Source organism: Sarcophilus harrisii, chromosome 3, assembly GCF_902635505.1.
Source record: "Sarcophilus harrisii chromosome 3, mSarHar1.11, whole genome shotgun sequence".
NCBI lineage: Eukaryota > Metazoa > Chordata > Mammalia > Dasyuromorphia > Dasyuridae > Sarcophilus > Sarcophilus harrisii.
In genome coordinates this window covers 69,221,555-69,240,697 of record NC_045428.1, presented here as the reverse complement: position 1 = coordinate 69,240,697, position 19,143 = coordinate 69,221,555, and the positions used below count along the sequence as shown (strand labels likewise).

At 34.0% G+C, this 19,143-nt stretch overlaps 1 protein-coding gene across 4 annotated transcripts in view; it reads left to right on the top strand.

Annotated features, from left to right (window-relative positions):
- The window catches only part of SPAG16 (sperm associated antigen 16), a 1,146,423-nt gene that overhangs the window by 29,862 nt on the left and 1,097,418 nt on the right, over positions 1–19,143 (top strand). For all 4 annotated transcript variants that reach the window (XM_031958103.1, XM_031958102.1, XM_031958104.1 and 1 more), the window contains exon 5: positions 371–508. In XM_031958103.1, coding sequence (XP_031813963.1) covers positions 371–508 — 138 coding nt within the window. The remainder of the gene's footprint in view (positions 1–370; positions 509–19,143) is intronic.

The following is a 19,143-nucleotide window of genomic DNA, read 5'->3' as shown; positions in this document are numbered from 1 at the left end:
ATATGACATGTATGTTTTTTTCTTATAATATGATCTCATGCAGAAATTGTTTTTCCTTATAGGTATTTTTTAAATTGCTAAATAATTTGTCATATCAATTATTTTAAATCTTATAAACTAATTTTATTACATTAATACATTAATGAGACATTAATATAAGGCAGGCTACCTGATGACAGCAGTGGTGACGATATATAATTATGATGGCACTTAATACATCCATAAATTTCTTAATATAGGAAATATTTCATGGATATTAAGTAAACCATAAGTGTAATATGATGCCAGCTTATAAGATACTCTTTTTATTTCAAATATGACTTAAATTAGTAGAATGAATTGATAGATTTTTAATTTTGTATTACCCTAGGTATGAATTAATTCAGAAGGGTTCATTTAAACCTCCAGATATTGGATTTGTTCCAGATGTGTACACTCAGAATATGCTTCTGGACAGTGAGAACAAATTTTTGAAGAAGGATTTGAAGCACTATAAAGATGCAGCTGAGTATGTTAATTTACCTTTAGTGATCTTATTTTGCATTGAAATGAATGAACTATTAATAGAGGTTAATACGTGGAGAAAAGATTTATTGTAAGTATGTCTTACATGTATCTGTAAAACTGAATTATATTCAGTTGAAGTCAGAGTTGAATGAAATATGGTGACAATTCTTACCAGTCACTTTTAAATCCCAAAGGACAGTATTTCTAGAACTGTTGTTTTCAAATTTAATTCACCAAACAATGTATTAAAGACTATTCTGCAGGACATATGATATTGGGCATTGGAAGTACAAGAAAAAAGTGATATGTTTAGATTAGATGCATATAAGACTTTATGAAACTATTGTCTGTGTCAAGAGAGACAATTCCTTTTTGTAAGAAGGAGAAAACATTTATAATCTGGTTTTGTTTAATACATGTCAGTGGGTCAAAAACTAAGTGACAGTCATCTATTTAGATTGTTTTATATTTGCTAAATTGTATTTCTATATTTCATGACTTCTGTACTGAATACATATGACTAAAGGCATACTTGATGTCTTAAGAATAAAATCTTACTAAATCTATAGCCATCTTTTCTCATTAACTTTTTAAAAAATAAATTATAGCATCTGCCTTTATGTTTATTCTGAATTTTTGTTGATACTGAATTCAGGTGCTGAGAACTTGACAGCATATTTTTCATAGAATGTCTGTCATAGTGTTCGAACAGCCTGATTTCCCCTTCCACTATTGCTTATGTTTGCTAATTTTTCTTTTTGGATAGCTGTCTCCTCTCCATGAAAAGAGTTTTGCCACAGTGACATTAAATAATCATTGTTGCTCAGTTGAATATTATAGCTAATAACTATAATCAAAATGAATAGGCCATTTCACTTTTAAATTATTAATTTCATATTAAAAAGAATCATAATTAAATCAGGTATCATTCAAATAATTATATGAGATTCTGACTCTTAACATTTTGTTCATTAATGTTTCAAATTATAACTTAAAATTATTACTTTCATAGATATCACTCATTTTAACTAAACTGATATTTTATAGAATTTTAAGCATGGCAGATCGGTAAAATAATTTTAGTTATCATGTATTACAGTTGATTCTCTGTGATCTAGAATGAAATTCATGAAGTAGTGTAGGAAAGGGCTGATTTGTGAAGCTTATTGTGAAAATGTTCGGCAACATTTTTATAAGTTGGAGATATTCTTCCTAGGAAATTGGTTACTGTTGTCATTTTTCAGTTGTATCCATCTCTTTTGTGAGACAATTGGGAGTTTTTGTTTTGGTCTTTTAGCAGAAGTTATACTGGAGTGGTTTACCATTTCCTTCTCCAGATAATCTTACAAATGAAATATGGAGGTGAATAGGATTAAGTGACTTCCCTGTATTTGACCTTAGGAAAATGAGTCTTCCTGACTTCAGGCACAGCACTCTATCCATTTGAACCTCTAGAAAGATGGTATGATTTGCAATTTTTAGTACTGGCCCAAAGAATTGTCGGGAGGAAGTGGGGATTGTACCGAGTAGAGGAATTTTAAACTTTGAGCACTTCTAAAATAAATTTCTTATCTTCTTCCAAATAACACTGAGCCATATAGAGTCAGAAATTCTTGAATTTCTTGCCCTGCCATTTACTACTCATGTGATTTAATTTTTCTCTTTTATAAAAGGAGGAAGGTCCCACTCTTCTAGATTTAAATTTTGAGATCATTTTACTAAATCTGTAACTAAAAATCTAAATTTTCAGGATGGAGAATATTACAATTTAGAAGTTCCTGTTGGTAAAGAATGATGCACTAGTAGTCTTAGTTCATGATGCATTTCCCAAACATTTCTAGCCATGGAGAACAGATAATGGGAGCTGGAGTGTCAAATATGAAGAGCAGAGAAAGTCAGTCTGACTAGTATGAGGAGAGTAATTTGTAACAAACTGGAAACTTAGGTTGGGACCAGCTTATAAAGCTACAGAAAGGAACTGATATATTAATTACAAGAAATTGGGTGTATTCAAGCTTAGAGTTTGTTCAATAGGAGAGTCACATGGTGATCTATGTGCAGGATACATGGGAAGGGAAAGATTTGAGGCAGGAAAACCAATTGGGAATCTGTTTTGATAGGTCTGGAGAGAAGTGGAAGAAAGGAACAGATGCTAGAGGTAGAAACAGATGTGGTAAACTTCTCCAAATTTCTTTGAATAATGTCTCTAAACAAATTTTAGAGCATCAGAACACCCAAAACATGGTGTGGAACATTTTCCAGCTGAAGGCAACTTAGAAGATTGCCAGAAAAGGTGTGTGACATCAGGGTGGCAATCCAGCATTCAGTCCTGGTGCAGGCCCCAGCCCCATGCTAGTAAAGCAGGAACAGATCTAGGGACTTCTTGAATTAGTGGCAGTACTAGTGGCTTCCAGACCTCTCTTTTATCAGACTCCAAATAAGACTTGAAAGGTCAGCTGAAAAGGTCTGTGGCAACAGAGTGGGAATCCATTGTGCAACACCAGCACATATTGGGCCAGCACAGCCATAGTTCCAGCTCAGGCAAAGTAAGACTTGGTTTGCTGTTTTTTAGCACACTAGATCTTACAGCTCCAGTGGACCAGAGTCCACTCCTAACAGTTCAGTGAAAGAGTTGCTATAAACTTTTGTACATATAGGTACTTTTCCTTTTTGTTTTTTTTGTCTTTTTTTGGGATGCAGACCTAGTAGTGGTTTTGCTAGGTCAATGGGTATGTATGCATGATTTTATAGTCCTTTGTGTAATTCAAATTGCTTTACAAAATAGTTGAATCAGTTCACATATCTACCAGTAATGCATTCATTTCTTATTTTCCCTACATTCCCTCCACCATTTGTCATTTTTTCTTTTCTGTTCTATTAGCCAGTTTGCCATACACACACACACACACACACACACACACACACACACACACACATGTATATATATGAGGTAGTACCTCAGAATTGTTTTAATTTGCATTTCTGCAAATTTTTTTTCATATGACATAGTTATCTTTGATTAATTCATCTGAAAACTATTCATATCTTTTGATCATTTATCAGTTGGGAAATGACTTATTTTTTAAATTTGAATCAGTTCTTGAAATAGTTGTGAAGTCATTTATCAGAGAAACTTCAATTTTTCAGTTTTGAAGAATGTGAATTAACATATTTGATTATAGATTGTGCTGATTAGATTTTTTTCCTGAGACTTTATACAAAACACTGAAAAAGCCTTTCACAATGGATAATTTATTTTTAAAAAAATTAATAATAAATTTTTATTTTCAAAAAACATATAAAAGATAGTTTTCAACATTCACCCTTGCAAATCCTTGTGTTCCAAATTTTTCTCCCTTCCTTCCTCTCCTCCCTTCCCTGAGACAATGATTAATCCAACATACATGGGCAATTCTTCTAAACATATTTCCCCATTTATCATCAGAAGAAAAATCAGATCAAAAAGAACAAAAAAAAAAAGAGAAAGAAAAAATCAAGCAAACAACAAAAATGATGAAAATACTATGTTGTGATCAAAATTCAGTCCCCATAGTCCTCTTTCTGGGTGCAGATGACTCTCTCCTTCACAAATCTATTGAAATTGGCCTGAATCATTTCATTCATGAAAAGACAAGACCCAAGTCCATCACAACTGATCATCACATAATCTTGTTGCTATGTACAATGATCTCCTGGTTCTATTTATTTCACTTAGTGTCAGTTCATATGAATCTGTCCAGGCCTTTCTGAAATCATCTTGCTGATTGTTTCTTTTAGAACAATAATATTCCATAACATTCATGTGCCATAACTTATTAGCCATTCCCCAGCTGATGGGCATCCACTCAATTTCTGTTTCCTTGCCACTACAAAAAAAAAGGCTGCTATAAACATTTTTATAGTGTAGGTCCTTTCCCCTTTTTTATGATCTCTTTGATATACAAGCCTAGTAGAGACACTGCTGGATCAGTGGGTATGTACAGTTTTAGAGCCCTTTGGGTATAATTCAAATTGCTTAACAGAATGGTTAGATTAGTTCACAATGCCACCAACAATACATTATTGTCCCAGTTTTTCCACATTCCTTCCAACTTTTATCATTATCTTTTTCTGTCATCTTAGCCATTCTGAGAGGTGTGTAGTGGTACCTCAGAGTTGTCTTAATTTGCATTTCTCTAATCAATAGTGATTTAGAGCATTTTTTCAATATGACTAGAAATGACTTTAATTTCTTAGTCTGAAAATTGTCTCTTCATATCTTTTGACCATTTATCAATTGGAGAATGGCTTGTAGTCTTATAAATTTGAGTCAGTTTTCTATATATTTTAGAAATAAGCCTTTTTCAGATTTCTTGGATGTAAAAAATTTCTCCCAGTTTTTTGCTTCCCTTCCAATTTTGGCTTCATTGGTTTTGTTCATACACAAACTTTTTAGTTTAATTAAATCAAAATGGGTAATTTAGAATCTCCTATCTACAATTTGAAAGTATGAACTTTGCTTGTCAAACACACTGATAAATTTGTTGCAGGGAAAACTTATTGATGAAGTGGTGGGGCAACAGGGGCTGGGATGATATAAGGATAAAATTGGTTGATTTATTTGATCAAATCACCACATTCTACTTAGAATAAGTGAATAAAATGCCCAGTCAAACAAACTTGGCCACAAACTTTAGAGGAAGTATAAAAATGTTCTTTGTGACTAAAGTGATAGTATTACTCAGCTGTGGTTCTCAAAGTATGGTCTAGAGAATCCTTGGGATCTCTGAAACCCTTTTAGAGGGTCTACAAATTCAAAAATAGTTTTTATTTCCAATATGGTAAATGTATATAAATATAACCCAGACAAACAAAAACACTTTGGAGAGATCCTCAATAATTTTTAATAGGATAAAGATACTGAAAACAAAAGTTTGAGAACCACTGGTATACTGGGATCTTGTTTGGATAGTTCTAGAAAACTTGGTCATGCATTAGGTTTTGTTGATAAATTATCATACTACTTCAGAATTTGTTATTGCAGAGGTCAAAGAAAACTTGGCATTCAAGGAATTTGATTCTTAGCTATGGCTTAGATCTCCTTCCCCATTCTCTTACTTAAAGACCTTATAAATTACAAAAATCTGAAGGATGTCAATTTTCAACTTCCTCATGGGATCCCTGGATCCTCTGATGGCAGTAAGATCCACAGGCTTCTGGCAAAGAGACAACACCAGGCCTGAGGGAAACTTCTGAGCCCAAAGGGGACAAATGGATTTCAGCAACCTGTAGGTGTGAGTTATCCTTTTGACTGGTCCCCTCTCAGCCTGTGGTCCCTTTCTTCTGGACTTGATAGGTACTTACAGGAGATCATGCCCCAGGATTTTAATAAGGAAGTTTCCTTACTTGTTACACCTTCAAATGCCCCTTACTGAAAGCTATTTAGGGATGTTTCACTGAGGTGTATCTCTGCTGTTATTCTCAACTGATAGAACCCTGAGAACTCTGAAGGATTGTAGTAACCAAATGCTAAGGACCTGACTCACCAGTGGCAGGGAGAGTTAGAGTAGTGCTTCAGAGCATGTGTTGTTTTGGATTGTGTGTGGTTGTCTATGTTAAATCTTTTTGTATTTTTACATGTTATCTGTAATTTAAATTGTCAGAAATTCAAGTGGCTTGTTGTCATAAAGCTCTAAGGTACTGATTGTTAGAGCTTCAGTGCTCCAGATTTATGCCTAATGCTGCCTTAAGATATTCTGCAGTTTGTTCAAATCCCAAATCTATTCTTAAAGGTAATGTTTCATATTTAGGTACCCCTCAGCCTCAAGGATTTTGAAAAATTATTTGTACATTTACTTTGTTTAGTACTGCTTTGATAAAGATGAAAAAGAACACAGAGCAAAGAAAAAGACCTTCTGAGACAGATTCTCTAACAAAACAATTACCAATCTTACTTTCTTGTAGCAAGAAACCTGGAGTCTACAGTTGTCAGTGGTAAGGTAAAAGATTTATAAAAGGTTTTGCTGTTATTTGAAATTCTTAACTTTAGATGACTATCTTTGACTATCTTTGCTTTTCACTGAGTTTTGATAGTTTTTTGTTTGTTTTCTCCATTTTATTTACTTTACTACTACTTAGAAATATTGTATTTGGTTGATTAAAAATGAGAAAACCAAATATTTTGCTTCTTCAAAATGTGAGGAGGAAATTCATTAAATATAATGGCTATATAACTAGTGGGCTATAATGAGCTAGCTTTATGACCTTTGTTTCTTTACAGACATATCAGTATTTTTCTGGTGATGCTTTGTGTTTTTTAGCCTCGAAATACTGAAATTTCTCAAGAATTAATTAAGTTAATAGGCATTTATATATGATCCATTGAAAGTGTACAGTTATCAAATAATATATGCAAAATACTTTACAAAACTTCACATACTTTATAAATATTAGCTGTTTTGTTGTTTTTATTGTGCAGGAGAAATGAAAGAAATTTATCATGAAAGAAATATTTTCTAGGAGGCAAGCCTGTGATGTAATAAGATCAAGCTAACCATGTAATATCAAAATATCTAGAAGAATATTTGATATATCCCCTTTAGAGAATTTATGGGAGGATGTGGATAAATGTTATCTATGATGAGGTTATAACTTCAGATTGTTTTCTACACTGAGAGGCAGTACTTATACAGATGAGATTTCAGATTTCATATTAAGCAAATGGTCATGTGACTGATATCTATCTTTTATTAGAGTCTTCTAAATTTTAAAAATTTCACAAAACAGGGAATCATAGGTTGTTTTTCATCCTTTATGAAAAGACAAAAAAAAAAGTGTTTTAATCTCTCATTTAGAAAAATAAGGAAGTAAGATGGCTTATTAAGAGACATCATAGTTCTTTTAGATAAATACACTAAATGGCATCAGAATTGTTTTAAACCTGTCTAAATAAAATGGCATCCTAAATCTGCTTGATTTATGGTATTTTTAATTGTTAATAAAAGAGAAAATGTATATTTGAAATTGTTATTAATATCCAAACTCAAAGCTATCTCAAATAATTTAGGAATCATTTTGTTGCATAATTTTTTCAATCGTGTCCAAACTTTGTGACCCTCTTTGATGTTCTATTGGCAAAAAGACTGGAGTGGTGTGATAATTCTTTCTCCCATCTCATTTTACAGATAAGGAAACTGAGGCAGTGTTAAGTGACTTGCCTGGGGTCACAGAGCTAATAAGTGTCAGAGGCCAAATTTTACCTCACCAAGAGGAATCATCCTGATTGTAAACCTAGCACTCCATCCACTGGGTCACCGAGCTGCCCTGTGCCAACTTGAAATTATTTTGCTTTTGACTAAAGTCCTGCCTTGAGCACATATTGTCTATGTGATCTTGGGCTTTAGTGCCGTAGACAGCTCCCTTACACCATAAATTGTAGAATGGTTGCACATGTATTTATAGGGAAACACTAAGGAACTCTCTACATGGGTAAAATCACAATTATGAGCCAAACTGCCTCTCTTCTACCCCACCCCTCAAACAATAAATGCTAGGCTGTCTCCTCCCTAGACTAACTTTTGCTGATTGTTGTTTTTATTATGCATATTTGTGTGTGTGTGTGTGTGTGTGTGTGTGTGTGTATGAGTGTGTGATACATAGATTTTTGTTTTCTCTAATTGAATGTAGGCATTGAATGTAAGCCTTTTGAGCACCTTTTAGCAACAGTACCTGGCACTTTGTATACATTTGATAAATGCTGGTTGATTGACTGTGGTGAAAGTTGGAAGTAGCTTGGTTTTTATTTTCCAGGAAATTGTTTAGATTGTGCTATAAATATAGCTTCAGCATCTTCTTCATCGTATTCAGAGATTTTTAGCTAGAATGATATGAATGAAATGCTGCCAGTGTATCCATGAGTGTTTTAAATGCTTGTATTTAGTCATCAGGTCAGAAGGGTAACTTAAATAACTGCTGCTTAACCTTTTTGTCAAGATTGTAGTTCTATATATTTAGAGCAGGAAAGTGACTTAGAAATTATTTTTCCCTTATTTCAGAGATGACAAAACCAAGGCATGGAGAAATTCCTTAAAATCTCACATTTTGATCCAAGCCTCTGAAGGCCAAGCTACTCAAATTTGGGATTAAAATGCAGTGAGGTAGTCATGTATCACAAAATAGGATAAATATGATAAAAACAAGATTGCGAATTGGAAGAAATAAAAAGAACCCAACTTCCAGGTTAAATGATATATTAAATGTTACCTCCTTTGTGCCTTCAGACCAGCTAGGTCAGGAACTCAAGTATTTAACTTCATATTTAACTTTCCTCTTGGTTGGTCCCTTTACACTTCAGGTGTCAAAGCAGCCTAATAATCTTCTACCACTTAAGGGATTAATCTAGTTTACCTGCTGCTGGAGTGTGTTCTTCATTGTAGATACTGCTTGGGGTTGTCCAAGAAAGAAAGGAACTGCAAGGGAGGAGAGGCAAAAGGAAAATGGAGGAAGACTGGCAATAAGGAAGAGATGTGAACATAACTGAATTGTAATGAATAATTAGCCTCACCCCTACTTGCTGATCACGCAAAAAAAAAAGCACAGCACTCTGCTTCAGGAGAGAAGTAATTTCTTGACTCTTGGCATTTGGTGAGAGAAGATCCAAAGCTTTCCTCTATATGGCATATGGCTTCTGAGAAGCAGGCCTCTTTGTTCTTTTCACTTATTTACTTTCCATTCTAGATTTTGGAATGGAATGTCCAACCTTGGGAATTTCAGAAACTATCAGAGTGATCCACAGGAATATTGAAGCTGGTATCTAAGCTGACTTTTACATCCAGCACAATATTAATGCCCAAAGGAGCAAGCACTGATCTTCTAGAGTGACTAATGATACTCTGGTCCAGCAAAGGACTCAACTGGAAACAATGTCATTGTTTGAGGAATCAGTGCCATGTAGGAAATGACTTAAATTTTTGCCCTGTGAAGGAGGAAAAGGGAATAATTAGCTAATCAGCAGTAGGCTGAAAATCCTGTCATTGTACTGGTTCTCCAAAGACAGATACTCTGATTAGTATTCAGCACATAATCCTTACATAAGGAGATTATATATAAGTTTATATGAACCACAGCTTTTTTTATATTTACCTTCTATATATTTCCCTATTAAAATGTAAATTCTTTGTGAGTAGGGATTGTTTCATTCGTTGTCTTTTTATCTCCTGAGTTTGTTACAGTGCCTGGCACATAGTAGGTGATAAATAAATGTTTGTTGATCATTTGTTTGATGAAGGATCCAATCCCAAATCTCTACAGTTTTCATAATTTAAAAATTTCAGCATAGGATTATATGATGTATCTGATGCACTACAAACAACTATATACAGTGGGTATCAGAATACCTTGTGGGTCTAGTCTTCAATGCTTCTCTAATTGTATAATTCAATTTTTTTCCAGGTGTCAGATCACTCAACCAAATTCATAGAAAACCCTTCCTCCCCAGGAATCAGTATAATTAAAAATCGTGTTTTCTCCATTCCTTAAGTTTCTTTTACATACTAGCTTAGCCCACTGGCAGAACTTTGTAGGACTTTCATCACTCATAGTATTTCCAGTTGTTAGATAAGTGACTAACAAAGTTTATTTGTTTATGTGTCAAATAATAGGAAGAACCATCCATAAATCAAGAAAGTTTTTCTCAAGAACTGGATTTTTTTTCAATTTTATTTTTCTTTCAAATACACATAAAGTTAGTTTTCAACATTCATTTTTGTAAGATTTTGTGTTCCAAATTTTTCTCTCTCTCTTACTTATCCTCCCCCAAGACAGCAAGCAATCTAATAGAAGTTAAATATGTGCAGTTCTTTTAAACATATTTTCATATTTGTCATTTTGTGCAAGAAAAATCAGACCAAAAGGGAAAAAATACAAGAAAAAACAAAAAATGTGAAAATATTTTGCTTAAATGCACATAATTGTACATCTGGAGGTGAATGGCATTTTTCCATCTAAGTCTATTGGAATTGCCTTGAATCACTGCATTGTTGAGAAGAATGAAGTCCATCACAATTGATGATCACATAATCTTACTGCAAATATTGATCTCTTGGTTCTACTCACTTCATTCAGCATTAGTTCATGTAAGTCTCTCCAGGCTTTTCTGAAATTGATCTGTTCATCATTTCTTACAGAACAATAATATTCCATTAAATCCATAACTTATCAGCCATTTCCCAATTGATGGGCATTGCCTCAATTTTTGAAGAAATTGATTCTTCTAGCCCATTGGACTAACAGAGGAGGCAAAATATTGGCACTAGGAATAGAAATCTTAGGATCTAGCAGCATTATAACCTGTTCACAACAGAATTAATACCTGAATGATCCAGGCAAGAACAATCTTGGATGTACTATTTCCATTTAAGAGTGGAAGTCTTTTGTGCCTTAATCTTTTTTGTTGTGAAAAATGTTTTGTACCATACATATCATAATGGATAATTCTGTAGGAAAGGATGTAAAAGAACCTTATATTCTCAGTTCAGTAGCAATTAGGATCCAATAACAGGGCAAGCAGATGTTTTTTTGAAGTGATGTAATGAATGGCTGCTTTAGGGAGCTTTAATGCTCCAGAAGCCTAATGGTCATTTAATAATCTGGTCACTATTTGTGCCTGCCATAGGCTCCCTTCATTCTGGACCTTATGTAAAGAGACATCCAAACATACAGCTCCTTTAAATATTCAGAGGATGGTACTGCTGTATAGTCTGATCTAGATTTTCTAAGACTGTAGTCTATTCCGTAACCACTCAAAAAAGGTATACTTGTTAGTAACTTGGTAAATGAAGACCACTAAAATTTTCAGGTGGAGAATATTGGTTGTTCCCAACCCAGAGTCTGTTAAAATTCTGAATTTCTTTTTTTTGTCTATAGGGGATGAATCAGTGTCTTCTTTCATGCTATTTTTAGAACCATTTTTAGTTCTTCCCAGCAAATATACTCACCCCACTTGAACTGTAGTGAGCATGACCCTGGATTTTCTTAGAGTTGATCTCTTACTTGTTTCCTACAAATTACCATTCAGTCTAGGGCCTCTTCTACTATCACCTCATCTGGTTCAATTCATCATCAGGATATCAATGCTGTGAAGAAGTGAAGCTTCTTTTAGATTGCTTTCCATCAAACTGTGGCATCATAAAAGAAAATTCAGATAATCATAAGAAAGTGCCAGTATATCTGTTCCTTCCCAAGGAAAAGCAAACAATTTTTGACAAGTCTTAGCCATGGAATAGGGAAGACATTCCTGACATCAATAAGTCCAAGCATGGAATATTTATTCTACTACATTCATGGCCAAAGTCACAGCATAACAACTTTAATTAGTTTCCATCTATTGTCAATAGCCAGGGTATATGTGTTATTTACTGATCCATACATAGTTATTATAATTTGTGTAACAAAGTACTCTTAACGTCTTTTATTACTGTTACAGAGACTTAGATATTTCCACTATGCCCTTTGGGCCGCAGTGTTGTTTCAAGTTAGGCCCTCAGCAACTTAGATAAGTCATGACTCCCAAAATCTCATACATGTCTATACTTCCCCAATCAGGCACCACAATTGGCACTTTCACTAATCTCTCCTTGAGCAAAGGTTGGTCTTATTTCCATAAATTCTAATAGAAACTGTGATTCCTCATATGAAACCACTGAGGATTTTCTGGAATAATAATAATCCATCTTCTGGTATCTAGCCGCACCTTAGAATCCACTCCTTTCCAAGCCACAAAAACTGGATCTGTTCTTTAGTCCCTTGTTAGTTTTACAGTTAAAAGTCTATGGGGACCATTCCAGCAGTCACTCCAAGCTGGCTACAAAGACCTGAATGGCTGTAAACAACCAGAATCAATGGGGGCATGACCATATGGAATAGAGATTTGTAGGACTCTTGTAAATGTTGGCAGGGCAGTAGGAACCTTAGTGCCTTGTTCCCTGATGTACTGATAACATTTTACTAATAACCTGAAAGGATGACCATCAGGTCTTCTAATTGTCTTCTAATGTATGCTAGGTTTCAAGAGCCACAGCTAAAATAGCTTGTGAAAATATCATCACACTCTGCCCATCCAGTATGGCAGCAGGCTTCCATCATTGCTTCATATGGCTGACCCTCTTCGCTTGTGCAGTTCCTCAGTTTGTTTTCTGTTCAGACCTTAACAACTGATCTACACAAACCAATAATACAGTGTTATGTCAGAAAAGCCCATAGCTAAAGCCCAGTTAGGCCTATGCTCCCAAAGCAGGCAGTAATCATGCTCAAAGAAGATTAGTGATAAAGTGTGAATATTTAGGGAAGAAGGCATAAATCCAAGCAGCCAATCTCATCTCTTTTAAGGTGAAAAGATGCCCTTTTAGGGCAGCTAGAAGGCTCAGTGGGCACAGCACTGGCCCTGGAGTTCAAATTTGGCCTCAGACACTTAAGTGTTCCAAGTTCTGTGACCCTGGGCAAGTCACTTTACCCCAATTGCCTCATACATACACATACACATAAAATTAAAAATTACTCTTCTTTTGTTTGCTTCTATTTTGAGTTATAGAGAACAAAAGCCAATCTCTATGAAACCTTATATTGATTCTCCCAACTTTGTAAAAAAAAAAAAATCATCTCTAAGCTTTCCCCAACAATAAAACCTTGCAATTGACAAATACCTTGAATTTCCCCATTAGACTAATAGCCTCATTAGCCATTGTTGGCGCTCTGGGTCTAGAGGCAGGAAGGCCTGAGTTCCGATCCATATTGTCTTAGAAGCAATGCTAGCTGTGTCATGATTGTGGGTGAATCATGTAAGCTCTGTCTGCCTCAGCTTTATCCACTGTAAAAATTGGGCACCTACTTCTCAGGGTTGTTTTGATCAAGGATCTGATTTGATAATAACCACAAAGCACTTAATAAATTATCACATAACAAGCACTACATAAATGTTATATCACATGCTTACTGTTTAGATTTGTTCTTAACTATCTAGGTTCCTTGACATTGATAGTCACCACTTTGTAACACTCACTCTCCTTCCACTGAAGTTACTACCTGTGAAATTGTATTTTGGTGAAGATATTAGTAGATGAACCCAAGGCTCTATTATGAAATGACATAGTTATTAAGATTATCCTTTCTTGTGGTTTCTTCTGTTATAATTCAAATCTTAACTGGATTTAGCACATCTTCTAGAGAATTGAGAGGCAGAGATCTTACCTTTTTCACTTTTAGCCTATCAGTCCCCACCTTTATTTGCATTTTTTTCCCCACTGGTTTTATCTGTTAGGTCTTTTAATCTTTCATCTGCCTTCAGGACATTGTCTTTAAAGGACAAAGGTTCTTTCACTTATGTCTTTAATTGTCCAATGTACAAGGATGTCTTTGCCTGGGCAATGCAGCTTTTCCAAAGCTGTCAGTAAGAACAGGTAATATTTTTAAATTTCCCTATTAAATTCCTCGGGCATTTATCTCATTAATCTCACAGGATGGATGCGAACTTTCTCCTTATCCAACTGAAAGGACTCTCAAATGTATCTCAAACAATGCTGTAGCTACAGAATATTAGACAAGTCAAGAAACCATTATCTCTTACAAAGCACTATGCTAAGTACTGGAGAAACAAACAGACATAAGGACAAAAAAAAAAACAAAAAAAAAAAAAACAGGCCCTGGTCATAGGGAATGCCCAGTCTAATTTTGGAGGCAATATTTTAAAGCAGTTATATACAAAGAAAAATATCAAGAATAAAAGTTATTAGCTTTAGGGAGAATTAGGAAGGACTTTTTAGAAAAAAGGGATTCTAGTTTGAATGGTTTGTATCAGGCCATCTGGTCACCTCAGGCTTTTATTTATTTATCTATTTTTGATACCACCTTTTCCACTCTTTTAAATATATTGCCATTGCAACATAAGCCCAGTGGACTGCCAAATATGCTAGGTCAAATTTAAGCTAGATTCAGATTTGGAATTTGAAATTCAATAAGGCATTCAGGGATAATAAAATACAAAGTTGTTTTTGTTGTATTTTATTATCCATTTAAAAAAAATATACCTTTGAAAATTCAGAAGGTATAAACGCTATAAACATTTGCTTCCATAGCTACCTCAACAGTAATCCGGGAGGGGGGGAATAGTTTCTTACAGGTAGTAGGAATTTGGGCCTATCCTCTGAAATAATCTTCCCTGGCCACTGTCTCTATATATTTCCCTTACAATTCTCTTACATATCTGGTAGCAAAAAAAACAAAATGGTCATCTGTTAAAGACCAACTCAGTTTACTGTCTCTGAATGGTGCTGCCCAGAAAAAAGAGGAAAGAAAGTCTAGGAAATGGTGGCACCAGGAGAAAGAGAAAAAGATTCTAGGATTGGCCTTTTTCCTCAGCAGTGTGTGGGCATGGCAGCCCAAGAGCCAGTCCTCAGCAACCCATTTGCCCCTCTCTCCAAACAAGCACAGCTTTGCTATGATCATATAAATCCCAAGTAGCAGAAATAAGATTAAAAGTTAAGTTTCCCTTACTCTACATCCAAGAAGCATTTTTCCATTATTCCATAATTTGATCAGAATAAATTTGATTCTATGTATTTCCAGTGACCAGTCACTAAAACCTAGTTAAGCCTAGTAACCTTATGCAAGATATCCTGTTAGGGGGTAGAACATCATTTTGAGAACATTTGTTATTGCTAGAATGGAAGACTTTATCACTGACAGCTGAGCGGGTCTAGGAGAAAAAAATACTAAAGTATGAGCTAATAAGAATAGAGAAATGAAGGGAAAATCTGAGATTCAAGATGTTAGGAAAAGGGAGGTTTATGGAAGTTAAGGGTCAAGGAGATGGGCTTCAGGAAGATAAAGTAAGAATTGATATAATAGAAAATTCTAAGAAGAAGTAGGCTAGAGTTAGAAGGCTGAATTTTCTATTAAATGTTGGCATAGAACAAACATAAAATTTGATGAAATCATCTCTGCCCTTCTCTATTCATAACCCCATTCTTTTAATGCCTGGTAGTACTCATTTACTATTAAAATATTAATGCCTTTTATTATTAAGTCACATTTATTTCTAAATTTACTCTTTCCCCTACTATATTCTGCAAACCTTCCCTTGCAACAAAGACTAAAAAAGGAAAAAAAAAGTTTAGTGAAGCCTGCCAACACATTGACAATACTCTATATGCAGATTTTCTACTTCTCCAGGGAAAGGAGATATATTTTCTGATTTCTTCTCTAGAACTTTGCTTAGTTATTATAATGACTATGCTAAGTTTCATTTTATCATTTGTTCCTTTTATTTACAGTTTTTAAAATTTAATAATAGCTTTTTATTTTCAAAATATGCAAAGATAGTTTTCATCATAGCTGGAGATGAGAGATCAAGTAAAGAAAACATTATGCAGACTCTGGAAAGAAATAAAAGAAAGAGTTCACTATTTCTTCTGCTACTTTCTTTTCCTTTTGGCAAAATTATTTCCTCAAATTTAGGAGAGGAAGTTATTTGATATAAATAACAGTTCTATCATCTTCCTATGAAGCTATAAATCTTTACTGCTAATAGATCTAACCCCACTTATTAGAACAAGCAAAAGAATTTATCTTTTAATTAAAGCAATACTTTCATATTATAGAGAACTACTTATACATAATGTATTATAACCTTGTGTGCTTTCAATAAATAATCTGAATGCTTCAAGTTATATTTCAGTCATGTCTCATAAGATCATCAAGTTCACTCAGGTTATCACCTGTGAATCTAGAAAAACTACTGAAATCATATTGTATTATAATGAATTTTTGTCTGCATCTCAAAACCTCAAAATTTTTTCCAGTATAGTGGTCTTTTTACTTGGAAATCCAGGAAGGATGGGGAATTGAAAAAGGAATGTAAAAATACAGTATTTTATTAGATGCTACAATAGTCATAATTGAAGGTAATGTGTTTAGAGCAAACAATAGTAGAGCAAAATAAACTTAATTCTGCTTAAATGAAGATTTTCTTTAAATACATAAAGTTTAGTAATATTTACTTATATAAGACTGATGCTTTAGCTTTACCTCAGTTAATTGAATTATAAGATTTTTAAATATAATGATGGTAAGGTTTTAGATGTGTAAATAAAATGCTTTATGATTTATTTTCTTCTTGATTCTAGAAAAGAATAACAAATTGATTAACCAAACTAACTAATCATAACTTTGAAAGCATTTTAAAAATATATTTTAAAACTAATTTTATGGACATATTTTGCTTTTACATCACCATGTTTTGTTTTGCCACAGTTCTCTTTTAATGTCCTGACCCAGTTTCCCTAATTGTCCTATTCAATTACTCTGCCTCAGGCTATAACCATTCCCTCTTAATGTTACATGGGATAAAGGTCTTTATCCACTTTAGATACCATTAGAATATCAGGAGCTGCTCCAGTACCTCCCCTTACTTCATCCTGGGTGCCTCCCTCCATTATGTCATTCTAAGTACCTCCCCCCATTAGGTCATCCCCATCCAGGGACCTCCCCCATTATGTCATTGTCCTTGTTACCCTATAAAAGAATCTTGTATCTGACATTCACTGCTGGATTCTTTGAGACAATAGTCTCATTCAGCCCTGGGACCAAACCACTGGTCCTAGTAAATCTCTCCATTAAATAAATTATTAAATTGTTCTCTAATCTCTATCCTGCCACAGTTTCTCTGGCATTACAGTTTCTCCTAGTATTCTTCACTCTATACAACATTTTAAAGAAGAGAAAAAGGAAAAAAAAATCAGTCAATCAATATATCAAAAAGTTTAGAAACATACAATGTCCCCACACCAATGGATCTCTCATCTCTTTAGAGAAGTGTGTTAAAAATAAAAAGAAAAATTTATATATCTTTTATTTGCCCTTTGAAGTTTTATATATCAGAGGAATTTTAGCAGTTGACAAAACTTTTGTGGAAAAAAAGCAGGTGAAGTGCTTTTAGGAGAGACATCTTTTTACCTGTATACACAGATAAGAAAATACAAAATAATTTTGACTTGGAGAGTCATCACAAACAGAAGAATCAGTAAGGAAATTGTATAAGAGGTTGATCTGATTTTAGTCTTGAAAAGAGTTGGATATTTCAAGAAGCAGAGGTGAAGGGAGAATGTTTTGCAAGCATGGGAGATAGTTTCTGCAAAGGCATATTATATTAGATTTATATTATTATATTATATTAGAAACAACAAAAAGGACAGTTTGACTTAAAAAGTGGATGGAGGAGCATTAATGAGAAAAAAATTGAAAAAATATTCTGAAGTCATATTAGGTAAGGACTTCAAAGTTTAAAAATCAAACAGAAGAATTGTAATTTCCTGAATAGAGGAAAAAAAAAACTATGCTTTCAAAATATAGAGAATAAACTCAATAAGGGAGATACTGAAATCAAGGAGAATAATTAGCAAAATATTGTAGCAATTCAGGTAAGAATTGGTAAGATAGTAGCTGTGTAAGTAGAAAGGGGACAATTGTGGAAGGGTATTGTTGAGGTAAAATTGACCAGATTTGGCAGTTGATTGGAACAAGAATGAAAAGTTAAGAATGACTCTGAGGTTGTGAAAATGGGAGGTTATAAACTTGGAAATGCTCTTATTTAAAATAAGGAAGTTAGGAGGAGAAGTAGATTTAAAGATAATAATTCCTTCCATTTTAGGTATGTTGAATTTGAGATGCCTGTGAGTTAAGGTTTCCAGTAATAAGTCATGTGGGAATGGACTTTGGGAGAGAGATGAAACATGGACATGTGTATTGTGAAGTCTGTGATATGGTTACTGATGAGGCCATCAAGAGAGAGTCAGTAAATAGAGAAAAAGCCCAATACAGAGCTTACAGAGCTCAAATATTTATGCCCACGATGAGATATGGATAATTATCAAAGGAGCCTGAGAAAGCTAGCAGGATATTTTGTGAGCAAGTTCATGAAAACTCGGTAATGTAAGAGAATCCCAGATGTCAGTGTGTGAAGAACTTTACAGAAGTCAAGAAGGATGAGATATAGGAACCATCAACTGGATTTAGCATTTAAGAGATTATTGATAATCTTGGAGAGAACATTTTTATTTAAGTGATTATGTCAGAAACTAGATTAGAGAGGCTGAGAAAAGAGTTGGTGCAAAGTAGAGACAGGGGATGAGTGTTAATTGAATCAAATTAAGAAGCAATTTACTGGGTAAGTACTACTTAAACTTCCAAGTAAACACCTACTAAGATTATGTAATCTTAGATCTAGAGTTAACCTGGACTTTAATTTTACCTTTATTATGCAGATAAAGAAATTTGTCCTGAGAGAGGGTTAAAAGACCTCTTCAGAGTCACAGGATTTAAATTTAAGTCGTCTTGATTCCAAGGCTAGCACTTTATAAAGCTAGGGCTAAGCATGGCAGATAGAAAAAAAAAAATGGCAAAGCCTTATTCTCAAAATATTCTCAAAGCCGTATTCTGTTTGATTATTCAACATATACAAAATCATATTCAGAATAAATTAAAAGTAATACAAAGTAGTTAAATACTAAGTATCAATATAATATAAAAGTATATTCAGAATAAATTCAAAGTAATTAAATGCAAAGTAGTTGACTTTTTTCCTCCAAAAGGAAGCACATTTTGACATTG